General features: G+C 51.6%; 1 protein-coding gene across 1 annotated transcript; it reads left to right on the top strand.

The window, feature by feature from the left end:
* Positions 1-1,869: 1,869 nt before the first annotated feature.
* SCAMP5 (secretory carrier membrane protein 5) lies at positions 1,870-10,728 on the top strand. Its single transcript, XM_069491880.1, has 8 exons — positions 1,870-1,878; positions 3,030-3,230; positions 3,918-3,960; positions 4,727-4,855; positions 8,306-8,462; positions 9,601-9,702; positions 10,138-10,255; positions 10,509-10,728. The coding sequence occupies exons 1-8, from the start codon at positions 1,870-1,872 to the stop codon at positions 10,701-10,703; spliced, it is 954 nt and encodes a 317-aa protein (XP_069347981.1). The 3' UTR covers positions 10,704-10,728.
* Positions 10,729-13,736: the final 3,008 nt, after the last annotated feature.

Below are 13,736 nucleotides of genomic sequence, written 5' to 3'. Positions count from 1 at the left end.
TTAAAAAATAATGTCACGTTGGACTCATGATTTTTTTAAAATTCAGTATAACATACTACTGTCATTATTACTTTTGTTACTCTAATTGTCAGAAATTTGGCAGGTGTTAGCCCCTTGAAACTGGCTCCCGTGTCCTTTTAACTTGCCCCATTAGTTTTGAGTACTTTCTTGTTTTTGGTACCACAAGATGTTCCAGACTAACCTTATATTCTTATATTTCCTTCTCCTGGCTTGGGACCAGCCATATATTTATATACATTTTGTTCTTGTCGTTGCTGCTGTTTTGTTTGTGTGTTTATTTGTTTTTGTTTTTGTTTTTGTTTTTTGAGACAGAATCTCACTCTGTTGCCCTGAGTAGAGTGCTGTGGCATCAGCCTAGCTCACAGCAACCTCAAATTCCTGGGCTCAAGTGATCCTCCTGCCTCAGCCTCCCCAGTAGCTGGGACTACAGGTGCACGCCACCATGCCTGGCTAATTTTTCTATTTTTGGTAGAGACAGGGGTCTCACTCTTGCTCAGGCTGGTCTGGAACTCCTGACCTCAAGCAATCCTCCTGCCTCAGCCTCCCTGCCTAATCCTCAGCTAGGATTATAGGCGTGAGCCACCATGCCCAGCCCAGCCATATATATTTTTAAAATCATGAGTTCATACTGGTACCTCTACCATGAATCTGATAACATAAGTCTCTTTCTTACCTTCCCATGTTCCATATTCTGTCTCCCTACGCCAGCAGTGAGAACCATGTTCCCCAAAACATCAACACATTTACTCATTTGCTCTCTCCTGTAGTATACATGACGTTTCAGAATCACAGCAGTGCCCACGGTAACAGTAAACTTGCTAAAATTCAAGATTTCTTTCCAGTTATTTTTGCCCTTGAGATATGTCTTTCTAAGATTACTGTGATCCCAAGTTACTGAGGCCAATTCTTTTTTTTGTGTGTGGTTGTTTTATTTATTTTTTATTAATATTTAGAGACAGAGTGTTGCTGTGTCACCCAGGCTGGAGTGCAGTGGTGTCATCATAGCTCACTGCAACCTCAACTCCTGGCCTGAAGTGATCCTCTTGCCTCAGCCTCCCAAGTACCAGGGACTCCAGGCATGTGTCACCATGTCCAGCTAATTTTTGTATTTTTTGTAGAGAGGGGGTCTTGCTCTTCCTCAGGCTGGTCTCGAACTCCTGGCCTCAAGAAATCCTCCCACCTTGGCCTCCCAGAGTGCTAGGATTATAGACGTGAGCCACCACGCCTGGCTGCATTATCTATTTAGTGTACAATTAGCTTAATTTGTTTTTGTTTTAGAGTTTACTTTTCTTTCTGGTTTAAATTTTTTAATATGTAAGTCATTATATGTATAAAAGTACATGAAAAGCTTTACCCAAGGAAATTTTTCTACTCATCCTAGCCCTTCCATCATTTAGGTGACTATTTCATTAATTTCTGATTTATTCTTACTGTGTTTCTTTTGCAAAAATAAGCTAATTCATGTGCGTATTCTTCCCCTTTTTACTTCTAGGCTCAAGTAATCCTCTCATCTCAACTTCCGGAGTGGCTGGGACTACAAGCATGCTACCAACATGCCTGGCTAATTTTTAAATTTTTTTATAGAGACAGGATCTCATTATGTTGCCCAGCCTGATCTTGAACTCCTGGCCTCAAGTGATCCTCCTGCCTCAGCCTCCCAAAGTGCTGGGATTACAGGCATGAGCTACAGCACCTGGCTCATCTTCTTTTTTATATAACGGGTAGCATACTATTTATGCTCTTCTGTACTTTGCTTTTTTTACTTAGCACATCCTGGAAATGATTCCATAGCAGTTCTCGGAGCTCATCCTCTTTCTTTTTTACATGTATATAATACTCCATTGCATCATGTACCTGGTATATGCAAATAGTTGCGTTTAGGTTGCTTTCATCATTGTGCTATTGCAAATAGTGTTAAGTTGAATAACATGTGTTATTTCTTATTTGTGGATAAATAGCTAGAAGTAAGATTGTTGGATCAAAAGGAAATTTTTTTTAATTCTATCCCTCCCCCCTTTTTTAATACAAAGGCTAATATACAGGCTGTTCTACATCTTGCTTTTTTCAACTACTAGTGATCATGGAGATTTTTCTATATCAGTACATAGAGAGCCTCTTCCTCTTTTCAACAGCTGCAGAGCATTTTTAAAAATAGCTGTGGAACAGTCCATTGTATGACTGTACCATTTACTTAATCAGTCCCCTATTGATAGACATGTAGATTGTTTCCAATCCTTTGTTATTACAAACAGTGCTACAATTAATGCACCTGTGGATGAGTATCATTTCATGAATATCTCTATTATGCCTTTTTCCTTTTTGTGCTAGATTTTACTAGGTCTTTATATCTGTATTTGATCCCATATCACAATAGGGCCACAAAAGATTGTAATTGTCCAAACTTTTAATTGGATCCAGAGGAATCTGACTGGAATGATAAGAGACATTTTTTTTTTTTAAAGCAAACTTTTCATTGAAGTGTAACACACAAGAAAGTGCACAAATTGTAACTGTATGCTGTATAACTGTATGTATATATATGTGTGTATATGTGTGTGTATGTGATATATATATACATATAAATATAAAAAACTGTATATCTGTGTAACCAGCATCCCAGGCTGGTCCTGTGCCCCTCAGTCACCGCTCCCTAAAGGGTGACACTATCCTGACTTCTAACACCAGCGATTAGTTTTGCCTGTTTTAAAACTTCAGGGAAATCCCTGCCCACCTGTCCAATGTTGCGCGGCCTCGGCGCTTGGTTGCGGGCCATTTTCCGTTCTGATTGTAGTCTGTCCGCCACAGTGACCGTTTTACAAAGCGATTGCTCACGGGCTGCCTTGGCCTAACTCGCCAACGATTCCTCAAGGTGTCAGCCTCCCGGGGAGCTCCTGCGCGTGTGGCACACTGTGCTCCGGCCGCCTGCCTGCGGGACAGCCTGCAGGACAGCCTGGGGGTCTGCCGCGTGGCGGCCTGTCCTCCCCTGGACCCCGCGTCTCCCCACGCAGGCGTCTCATGACGGCTCCGTCCTCCACTCGGGCGTGAGTCCCGCTGACGGCCTCGGTCCCCCGACTCCCCGAACCCACCTCCAGGCCCCTTCAGACTTGCCTCCTGAGGGTCTCAGCAGCCTGCCCACCTCGCCGTCTGCTGCCTCCCCGTTTGCACTCGATGCTTTGGCCACAGGGCGTGAAGCTCCTTCCTGCGTGAGGGTAAGGGCGACCAGGTGTCCCTCTGCCCTGCCCAGAGGCCGTCTTGCGGGGACTCCTCTTCGTGCTCCTGTCTTCTCTTAGCGCTTACTTTTAACTGCCCTGTTCTCCAGACCAGATAGCTCACTTCGCACAGACAGCGGGTGTTTTCATGGCGGCTGCGCTTGTCTTTTGTATGATTTACTGCAGAGGTTATTGGCTTCTCATGGGGAGGGCAGGGACACGTCTGTCTTGCTCATGCTCTCTCCCAGCGCCCGGCACATGCTAGGTCCTAATAAGGGAGCAAACGACTGAGGGCAAAAGGCAAGAGGGAAGGGGCTCAGCCTGTGTTCACAGTCAAGGAATAGAATTTCCTCTTGTCCCTCGGGCCTTCCCTGCATGAGGTCCCCTCCCAGTTCCTTTCCTACCCTTGAATGGGGTTTTCTGAGGATGTAGTTTGTGTGTTGGGGCAAAGGCGAGAGTGGCTAGAAGGATGTAGCTGGTGGAAGGGTGCCTCTGGGGGGTGGGGAGCTGCCTCTATTGGGCGTGTCACACCGTGGGAGTGTCACACCGTGGGAGTGTCACACCGTGGGAGTGTGGGTCCTGCCCCAGGGAGCTTACAGCCCAGCGGGGCGGAGAGAGGGACTGGGTTGGGCGGGGCCCCTATCCTCATCCTTCTCTGGCTTTTCTTTCCTCCCAGGTCAGGACTAGAGGCGTGGGCAGGCCGCTGGGCCAGCTGGTGCCACCATGGCAGGTAAGGGGAAGGGCGGGCCATGTGGGTAGGACACGAAAGTCAGCATAGGATGTACCTCCCCTAGTCTTCCGAGGGCAGTTTCTTTCTGACCCATGTCCCAAGGTTCCCCTCCTCCCCCGCTCCTCAGGCCAGTCTGTCTGAGAACCTCAACATGACCCTGTCTAGCCCTGTCAGATCTCCGACCCTGGGGACCAAAGATTCAGCATCCTGACATCCTCGTCTTACTGAGCATCTGACTGATTGGCAGCATGGGTGGCTCGGCCCCTTCCGCTCTGTCACCGTTGTTTCCTAACACGCTGAGACCTTTTGTGTCCAGTTTCTAAAGCTCAGACATATAGAAAGCCACAGCTGGACTTTAGGGACCATCTAGCCCAGCCCTCACCCCACTGGATAAACTGAGGTCCGGGGAGGGCCAATGAGTTGCCCAAGAGCATGAGTGTTGGCGTGGAGGTTGGAACCCACATCCCTAGACTCTCACCCATCCACTTCCTCTGCTGAGGAGGGTGCCTCACCTGAAGGACAGTATTTATTGCTTGTTACTCTTCTGAGTGACACTGTCTCAGGGCCTTTGGTTACTTGGGGATCGTCATGGCAAACCTGGGGAAGTCGGGATGGCTGGTGGGGATAGCAAAGTGGCCAGTGGCCACAGGGGATAGCAAAGTGGCCAGACGGCCACAGGCAGTCCAGGCAGAGTACGGATGGGCACATTGGATTGGCAGGGAGGGGGACATTCGAGGTGATGCCATGCGATGTGCCTCACCCACAGAGAAAGTGAACAACTTCCCACCACTGCCCAAATTCATCCCGCTGAAGCCATGTTTCTACCAAGACTTCGAGGCAGACATCCCTCCCCAGCATCTCAGCATGACCAAGCGCCTCTACTACCTCTGGATGCGTGAGTGCTGTGGGGACGGGGTGGCCAGGGCAGTGGAGGAGGGAGGAAGCCTGGTGGGTGCTGGGTAGCTGGGTGGGTGCTGCAGGCCGAGCTGTCCTTCCGCCCCACTGTAACGTCTGCATGGACCAGTAAGTCTCTCCCCGCTAGGCTCCCAGCAGGCTCTTCCCATGGGCCAACTCGCCAGCTGGGCCTCAGTTTCCCTTAGGCCCACTACCTAGGCCTCTCCTTCCTTCCCTTCCCCTCCATCTCCCATTCACAGAGCACCTGGATGGGGCCTTCTTTGCAGTGTGGTTCCTGTTTTCTCACTTCCCCTTCCCCTTCCCACTGGGGCAGTTCTCCAGGGAACCTCTGATAACTGTGAGGACCTCAGGATTCTTGATTTGGAGAGGAGTCCTTCCCCTAAAAATCTTGTTTTTCTTGCTTTCTCTGGAAGATTGCTCAAAGAGAAGAGCATTCATCTGGGAGCTGGGTGATATGAAATCGAGTTTGTCTGGTCGCTACTTACGGAGCAGCAGGTTCCTCATCTGCAGGAAGATAGATTTCGCTGAGTGATTGCTGTGGTTCCGTGCAGCTCTGTGTTATGTGGCCTGTACTTTTAAGAGTCTAGTGTTCTAGACTTCTGGTGTTCTAAAGTTTTGATGTTGAGAGTTTAAAGGCCCTCTTTTTGGTAGTCTGTGGCAGGTTGGTGGGAACGGTGTCATCTTAGGGGGGATGGGACTTGGCTATGCCGAGGCTGGCCAGAAGGTATCTCTTAGGCATGTGAAAGCAGGGCGGGCTGGCTCTCTTGTGCCGGGTACAAGCCCCAGGAACCTGAGACACTGGCAATGTGACCTCAGTTGGGGTCTGCCATGTGTGATGTTGTTTTGAGTCAGGCCTGCACGTAGCTGCTTATCTGGGCAGGTGGTTGTGTGTACCAGGAACGTGGTAAAGCATGCTGTCTTTGCAGCAGGTGTTTCTTGGCATGGTCAGAAGAGGATGGGAGAAGACAGACTCAATTTCGAGTCCTGGCTTGTCCTTTAGGTGAAGAAGGGATCTCTCACCATATAACCTGAGAGAGGAGGGAATAGGGTAGTAGGTGGTAGGGGGAGAGGGTGTAGGTAGGTCTGTAGATGTTGGGAAGAAAATGAGGAGGCTACTTTTGATGGCTTCCATTTTTATGTATTTATTTATTTATTTGAGACAGAGTCTCACTCTGTTGCCTGGGCTAGAGTGCTGTGGCATCAGCCTAGCTCACAGCAACCTCAAACTCCTGGGCTCAAGTGATCCTCCTGCCTCAGCCTCCCAAGTAGCTGGGACTACAGGCATGTGCCATCACGCCCAGCTCATTTTTTTCTATTTTTAGTTGCCTGACTAATTTTTTTTTTCTATTTTTTAGTAGAGATGGGGTCTTGCTCTTGCTGATCTCGAACTCCTGACCTTAAGCGATCCTCCTGCCTTGGCCTCCCAGAGTGCTAGGATTACAGGCGTGAGCCACCATGCCCGGCTTCGCTTCCATTTTTTTCCATCAAATATGTTGTAGGAGTGGGGGTGGGAGCTTTGGGGAGGGTGGGCTCAGAATGAGAGCATGTTTGTGGAGAGAGGGTGAGGACAGTCTCCAAAGAGACCTGGCCCCTAAGATTTCTGGGCCATGCACAGGGCCCATTTGAGGTTGGTGGCCTTGAATTTATAGTCCTGCCAGGCTTTCTTGTGGTGCCCCTTTTTTCTTAGTGACATTCAGCTCACATACAGATGGAGTTATATTCATACAGGGTGAGTATGACCCGAAGACAGGGCAGGGGAGAAAAGAAGAAAATGAGTGTAATTAGTTATGGAATCTAAGCTGGACGAGGAGAGGAGTGAAGACACAGTGGCCGAGTCAGTGGGTGTCTGTTACAGAGAGGTAGCCGAATAATTTCAGCAAGGGCACAAGAGCAAGGGAGCTGGAGAGAGGTGGGACTGACGAGAGAAATGTTAGCCAGTGTACTGATGGGCTGGTGCCTTTTCTTTGTAAAAAGCAAATAAAACCAGTAAGAACACCAAGGCTCCAAGAAATGCTTGGGCAGTGAACAGGAATGGAGGAAATATAGCTGAAACGCACAAGAAGAAATGCCCACCCTCACTATGAGGGGCCCTGAGATGGGTGTATCTGCACAGGTGACAGGGTTGCCAGGCCAGGCCAGAGTTGGGGAGCACTCCCCCTGACATGGGCTCTGGGAGCTCTGCTCCTGGGAAGATCTCACCCAGAAGCTGGATTTAAGGTCTATAAATACCTCCCTAAGTCCTTACTAGGTGCCCACTGGGTGCTTTACTCCCAAGGAAATGTGTATAATCCTTGAGATGCTTAGGGGCTCTGTTCAGAAGACGGGCCCACGGATGCTGGCTATTTGAGGCCAAGACTGAACCTTCCTTCTTCTGTTTATTCAACAGTCTTTGTGGACTCAGCCTAGTGTTCAAGGAAGGGAGTGCCCTGATACGAGAAGATCTGGGTGTGTGTTAGTGCCAGCACCAGTTTTCTTATCTGTAAAATGAGGAATCTTCGAGGTCCCTGCTGGCAGTGTCTCAGTGATACTGTGATTTCTAGATGCAGCAAGATGTGGGGACAGAGAACGGGGAGCCTGGGTCCCACTCTTGGGAAGCTTCTAATGTTGTTGATGGGCTGGGATCCGTATTTGGGAAACCATGAGAGCAGCCCATGAGAGCAACCCTCTGTAGAAGGTCAGAGGGATGGGAGATGAAAGGTTGCAGTATTGGAGGAAGGCTTCTTGGAGCAGATGACTTGTTAGTTGCCTGAGAAATAGATTAAATAAAAACAGATCCCAGACACCAGTGCCTGCCCCATTTAAGTACAGGGCAGACGGTACAATGGCTTGAAGAGATGTTTCTTTCTTTTTTTTAAATAGAGACAGTCTTGTCATATTGCCCAGGCTGGAGTGCAGTGGCTATACACAGGTGCGATCTTAACGCACTGTGCATCAAACTGCTGGCCTCAAACGATCCTCCTGCCTCAGCCTTCTAAAGCACTGGGATTATAGGCATGAGCCACCATGCCCTGCCTTATAAGGAGAAGAGCATTTCTACCACCCTGAGGCTTTAATCCCTTAAAGGGGGCTTGCCGGGCAGAAGCTCTGCTCCCTGGAGACCCTTTGCTCTCCGGATTTCTCAGATCCTTAGGAGGGGGTCTGGGGAGAGGGCTTGGTCAGAACTCCCAGCTTGCTTTCTTACAGCCTGTACTCCTTCTCCTTCTGTGTGTGTCTTGTATGTCTCTGTGTGTGCATCGATATGCACTGTGGGTCTTCCGTATGGGTGTGAACATATAAATGTGGCTTGCATTTGTGTGTGTATATCCGTGTTTGTTTGCATCTCTCTGTGCTTGTCTGATTGTGGGTCTGTGTTGACCATGTCTGGGTGCTCGTGTGTCTCTGTATGGGCCTGGGTGTCTGTCTCTGTGTGCATGTGCTCCTGGGCCTGCAGTGAACAGCGTCACGCTGGCCGTGAACCTGGTGGGCTGTCTCGCGTGGCTGATCGGAGGCGGGGGAGCCACCAACTTTGGCCTCGCCTTTCTCTGGCTCATCCTCTTCACACCCTGCTCCTACGTCTGCTGGTTTCGGCCCATTTACAAAGCCTTCAAGTAAGTGGTTGGGGCTGACCCCAGCTCCTAGCCCCGTCTATGCCCATCTCCCGTGTCTCTTCTCTACTCCTTTCCCATTTTTTTTTTTTTGCCATCCCCCAAACTCACTTTCCTTTCCTTTGTTCACCTTTGGCTCAGACTACCAGGTGGGGCTTGGGCTTTCTGGGGGCTCCAGGTTGAGGTGAGAGAGTAGGAATCAGGACCTTCCTCTTAGTTCCTTCCCTTCTCACGCTACCCTTGGGTGGGGGCAACACAGAGCACAGGCCTATTTTTGTCTTCTGCCAACACCTTCCCCAGGAAGCTGCATGTTGAATTTTGTCCATGGGGCCGCCTGTCTTGGTGGAGCTGCCCATCTGTGTACCAGTGGGGCTAACTGATTTGGTGACAAGGAGACCATCTATCCATGTGCCAGTGGAACCAGCCATCCATGGATCACTAACACTATTCATGTGCCAATGTGGTCATCCAACTCTGTGCCAAAGGGACACCCAGCCATGTATCAGTGGGGCTGGCTGTCTTGGTGCCAGTGGGTGTCCACCTAGTGTCAAATGGGGTTTTCAATCTTTGTGCCAATGGGACTGTTCATCCATGTACCAACAAGGCTATCTGTCTTGTTGCCTGTAGAGTACCCATCTCAATGTTAATGGGACCTTAAATCTCTTTGCCCATCGAGCCATCCATCTAAGTACCAGTTAGCTGCTATTTTGGTGCCAATAGGGTGTCCACTCTAGTGGCAATGGGATTCCATCTCTGAACCCATGCGGCCATCTATCCATGTACTAGTGGCGCTAGCTGTCTTGGTGCCCATGTGGCTGTCCATCCCCTTGACAGTGGGACTGTTTATTCCTGCCACAATGGAGCCATCTATTTATATGCCAATAGGGCCAGCCTCCCATGTACCAAAGGGTTGTCCACTCATGAGGAGATCCCTCCCTGTGTAATGTTGTGTACACAGGCCTAACATGTGGAACCTTGCAAAGATCTATGGATAAACACTGGCCTATTCTGGCCTCTCCATTAAGGCCGTTAAGGGTCTTCTGTCCATTTTGCACTTAAACTTGGAAGGGCTTGGGGACCTTGAAGGTAGGGAAACCCTGGCCCTCTGCCTGGGTGACAGGAGCCATCTCCTCTGCTGCAGGACCGACAGCTCCTTCAGCTTCATGGCATTCTTCTTCACTTTCATGGCCCAGATGGTCATCAGCATCATCCAGGCCGTGGGCATCCCGGGCTGGGGCGTCTGGTAAGAGGCAGGGGTCTGGGCTGGGGCTGGTCGGGCTGGCACCTTGAGCATGTCCTGCGCTTACTTCTGTGTGCCATGCTTCCTAGCCCGCAGGGCGCTGGGTGGTTATTGGGAGAATGAGAGGGTTCAGGAGAGTGTAGTAGCACAGCCATAGCATCAGAGGGGAAGGAAAACCTGGCCGTGGTTACTGGGGGGCCGAGGGATGTCAAGCATCATGGGAAAACGCAGGAAAAGGAAGCCTTGAGTCTGAGGGGCATGTCTGAGCTATGGGGCGGGGTCTTCCTGGGCCACTGACACGGGGTCAGTAAGATGGTCCCTCTGAATCCAGTGACATGGTTCCTCCCTGTGGCAGAGAGGTAGTCCCTTGCTCCAGTGGGGTGGTCCCTGGGCACCCCACATCCTGCCCACAGCCCCACCACCGGCCTCTTCCCACAGCGGTTGGATTGCCACCATCTCCTTCTTCGGAACGAACATTGGCTCAGCAGTGGTGATGCTCATTCCCACGGTCATGTTCACAGTCGTGGCTGTCTTTTCCTTCATCGCCCTCAGCATGGTACATGGTCCCCTCAAGGGTGAGAGGGTGGCTTTGGGCGGAGCCTGTGATCGGAAACAACCCCTCCTCCAAGTTACAAGGGGATCCAGAGGTCTTTCTTCTAAGGGTCTCACTCTGGAATTGCCTGCCAGACTTTCCTACACAGGCCTGGAGGGGGAGGGAGGACTATGTTTTTACAAATGGTCCTATCTGCTTCCTGGATGGGTCGCCTCTTCCCTTTGATTAACCCTTCTTCATGCTCTTCTTCCTACAGGTTCATAAATTTTACCGGGGCAGTGGGGGGAGTTTCAGCAAAGCTCAGGAGGAGTGGACCACGGGGGCATGGAAGAATCCGCATGTGCAGCAGGCAGCCCAGAATGCAGCCATGGGGGCGGCCCAGGGTGCCATGAATCAACCGCAGACTCAGTATTCCGCCACCCCCAACTACACATACTCCAATGAGATGTGAACCAGCCAAGCCAACAGGAGGCAGGGCTGGGGCCATTGGGACAGGGGGCTCGAGCCACATCGTCTGTTGTGGTGACCAAGCAGGGTTCCCCCTTCCCTTTTCTCCTTCTCCCCCACTTTGTATAAAGAATCAGAGTTATATATGTATATATGTATATGTCTGTCCCCTGCTCCCCACCTTTTGGATTGTGCTCTTGGCACTCCGAGAGCTGTGGGCTGCACGTGGAGCTGTCCTGTGCGGTAGTAGCTGTCTGTGTCCCCTCGTGAAATAGTGTGCAGTGGAGGTCTCTTGTTGTGGTGCTAGATGTATGTTTAGAACTAAACCAGCCCTCCACCCCCACTTGCCCCTTCTGACCCTGGCCCAGGGACCCCTCATGGGGTAGGGGGACGCATAGCAGAAAGCTCGGCCCCTCCCTAGGTTCATGAGCTGAGATTGTTTCCACTTTTGGTCTTCCTGGGAAGCAACAGAATTTAGCACTCATGGTGGTGGCAGGTGGAAGGGTGAGGACAGGCAGGGGATCTCCCCTTGCTCCTTCTGATCCATCCAGGTCTCCCCTCCCTCGGCCTCTGCCTCCCTCATCTCTTCCCTGCTGTCAGAGTCCCTGTCCTGTCTTCCCTTGCCCAGGGTCTGTCTTTCTCTTTCCCATGTGGCTTTTGTTTTCCCTAAGGCTGAGTATCTCAGTTGTGTCTGCTCCTGAGACTGAGCCCAGATTCCTAAATCTGATCTGATTCCCAGATCCAGGAAGCTGACAGGGGAGCTGAGCCTTAGCCCTGGTGTGGGAGGGGAACACAGCTGGAGAGGCAGAGCCCACCTAGGTCCTTGACTCCCAAGGAATGGAAACACAGGATTGGTCTCCTTGGCTCTGAGAGCTTGGCCTGCAGAGGCAGGCTCCTCTTTTCTCTCCCCTGTCTTCTCCTCCTCCTCTCCCCAGAGGCCCCTGGAGCCCCTCTGCCTGTGGCCCTCTGCCTCCTCCCCATACCCCGGCTGCTGTGGCTTGATTCTCCTACCCTGACCCCACCATGTGCCAGGTGGCTTCTGCCCTTGTGGATGGCAGATTCCACTGCCTTCCCCGAGGAGCTGGGTCATGTCCGGCAGTTGTCAGGTATAAAGGCACAGCTGGAGAAGAGGGCATTGCAGTAATTATTGGTCCCTAGGGGAGGTCTGGTTGGCCCCAGCCCACTGGGGCATCTAGGTGTTTCCGAGTGATCACTGGATTCCTGGGAGGAGTAGCTGTTCTGTTTGGGTCTGGTAGGAGGGACAGGGCTCGGAGGGCTAGGCCTGGAGGGAAGGTCAAAGGAGAAGGCAGGCGGGGCCCAGTGGGAAGGGAGCATGCCTCCCCGACCCTGGCTTGCTCTTGGTCACAGGGCATTCTGGGCACTTGAACTTAGGGCCCAGGAAGAAGCACAGGCCAAGTCCTAGCTGTAAGCACAATGGCCTAAATAGGATTTCAGGTTAGGCAGGGTGGAAGGGGAGGCTCTCTGGCTTTAGTTTAGTTTTTTTTTTTTTCCCCCTAAATCAAGAAAACTTGCTCCCCTCTGCCTACAGACCTTGGTTCTTGGCCCTTCCTCACCCTGTCAGAACCTCCTTGCCTTTTCAGGAAAGTGATTTCAAGTCCATGGGGCTGTTCTGTTCCAAGCAGTGTGAGAACATTGGTGGTAGAGGCCCCAGCTCTGTCTGAGGCCTGGAGTGGAGAGGGTTCTCACCCAAGGAGCAGAACTGCCCATTTCCCACCTCCCCTCTCCCAACAGAAGCCTACCTGGGCTATTTGGACAAAAAAACCAAACCCCGCTTGGCTACTCTGGGCTGACTGCAGCTTGGAACCCAATACCTGGGCTTCCAGGCCACTCTGAGCTTTGAGCTCCAGGTACTTCATTGCCCTATAAGGGGAGCCAGGGGCCTCTCTTTCCTAATGGTCCTTTGGGCTTGGGCCACAGAGTATAATTGCCTCTCTGCTCTCCCATGTTCTTTCTGGAAAGCAGTTGTCACAGTCCCTGGCACCTGAAAAGAGACCCTAGGTCTAGGCTTTTCCTCCCCTTCCTTCTCCCTTACCCCAGACCTCTGGCTCCCTTTCCCTTAGTCTCTCTGGTAGCTCCGGAGAGGCTGTGGTCCAGCTGCCAGCCTAGCATCCATCACCTGTTGGGTATCACCTTCAACTGATTTCCTATGCTACCTGCCTCTCCTCTTTCCTGGCTCAGACCTATATGGTCACACCCTGACTCTACCCTTGGGAAAGCCTGTTACCCATGTGTGGCCCAGGTTTGTTCAGGCCCTGGGATGCTGCATCTCCAGGCAACTATGCACTTTCCTGGGGAAGGAACTAGTGTGAGAAGTGGGGACTGGGCACAGATTCATCTCTGCGGGATGGTGTGGTGTGGGGGTGGGGTAGAGGAGGGCCCAGGCCAGTTCTGGGGATTCTCAGGTCTGCGGCCTGCCAGTGACCTGCTTTGGCAGTCTCTGGGTGCCCATTGCTCCTCCTTGTTTCTGGGAGACAGACCATCCCCCAGGTGGCAGTTGACCTGCCTGAGCCAATGTGTCTGTTTGTGGTAACTGAGTGAACCATAATAAAGGGAACATTTGGCCCTGCGTGTTCTGCTGTGTCACGTGTCTTCATGTGCGCCTGCAGGGAGCTCACCGTGGGTGGGGGCATGAAGGTAGAGGGCCTGGGTGGGTCTGTGGCCTGTCATTCCCTGGGGCCAAAAGCCATGCCACTAACTGTGTGGCTCTTTCTCTGAGGCAGCCTAGAGTAGGCATTGAGATTGCCCCCTCAGGCCTCCTGCCTTAGGAGGAGGAAGTTCCAAGTTCCCTGAGGAGCACGTAGGAGTAGTTGGATCAGTGGGGAGGGATGGTTTGGGATGGTTCCTTGCGGCAAGGGCAAGGGTAGAGCAAGGAGGCCCCCCTCAGCTCTGGCCATGAGAGACCTGCAGCATGTAGAGCTGCTTCAACGGGCACAAAGGCTCCCGGGGGCCGGTGAATGCCCGAGAACGGAGAAGGCTGATGATGTGCCCCGCGTGCGTTCTCCCACCGCTTTCCCTT

This window comes from Eulemur rufifrons, chromosome 2, assembly GCF_041146395.1.
Source record: "Eulemur rufifrons isolate Redbay chromosome 2, OSU_ERuf_1, whole genome shotgun sequence".
NCBI classification, from domain to species: domain Eukaryota; kingdom Metazoa; phylum Chordata; class Mammalia; order Primates; family Lemuridae; genus Eulemur; species Eulemur rufifrons.
The sequence above is the reverse complement of the archived record's forward strand: the minus strand, read 5'-3'. Positions and strand labels throughout refer to the sequence as shown.

Bases quoted from the DNA above. Each gene is read 5' to 3' on its own strand.
- SCAMP5 (XM_069491880.1), top strand. The intron at 4,856-8,305 runs GTGAGTGCTGTG...CTGGGCCTGCAG, and splicing joins CCTCTACTACCTCTGGATGC to TGAACAGCGTCACGCTGGCC. The intron at 10,256-10,508 runs GTACATGGTCCC...TTCTTCCTACAG, and splicing joins CCTTCATCGCCCTCAGCATG to GTTCATAAATTTTACCGGGG.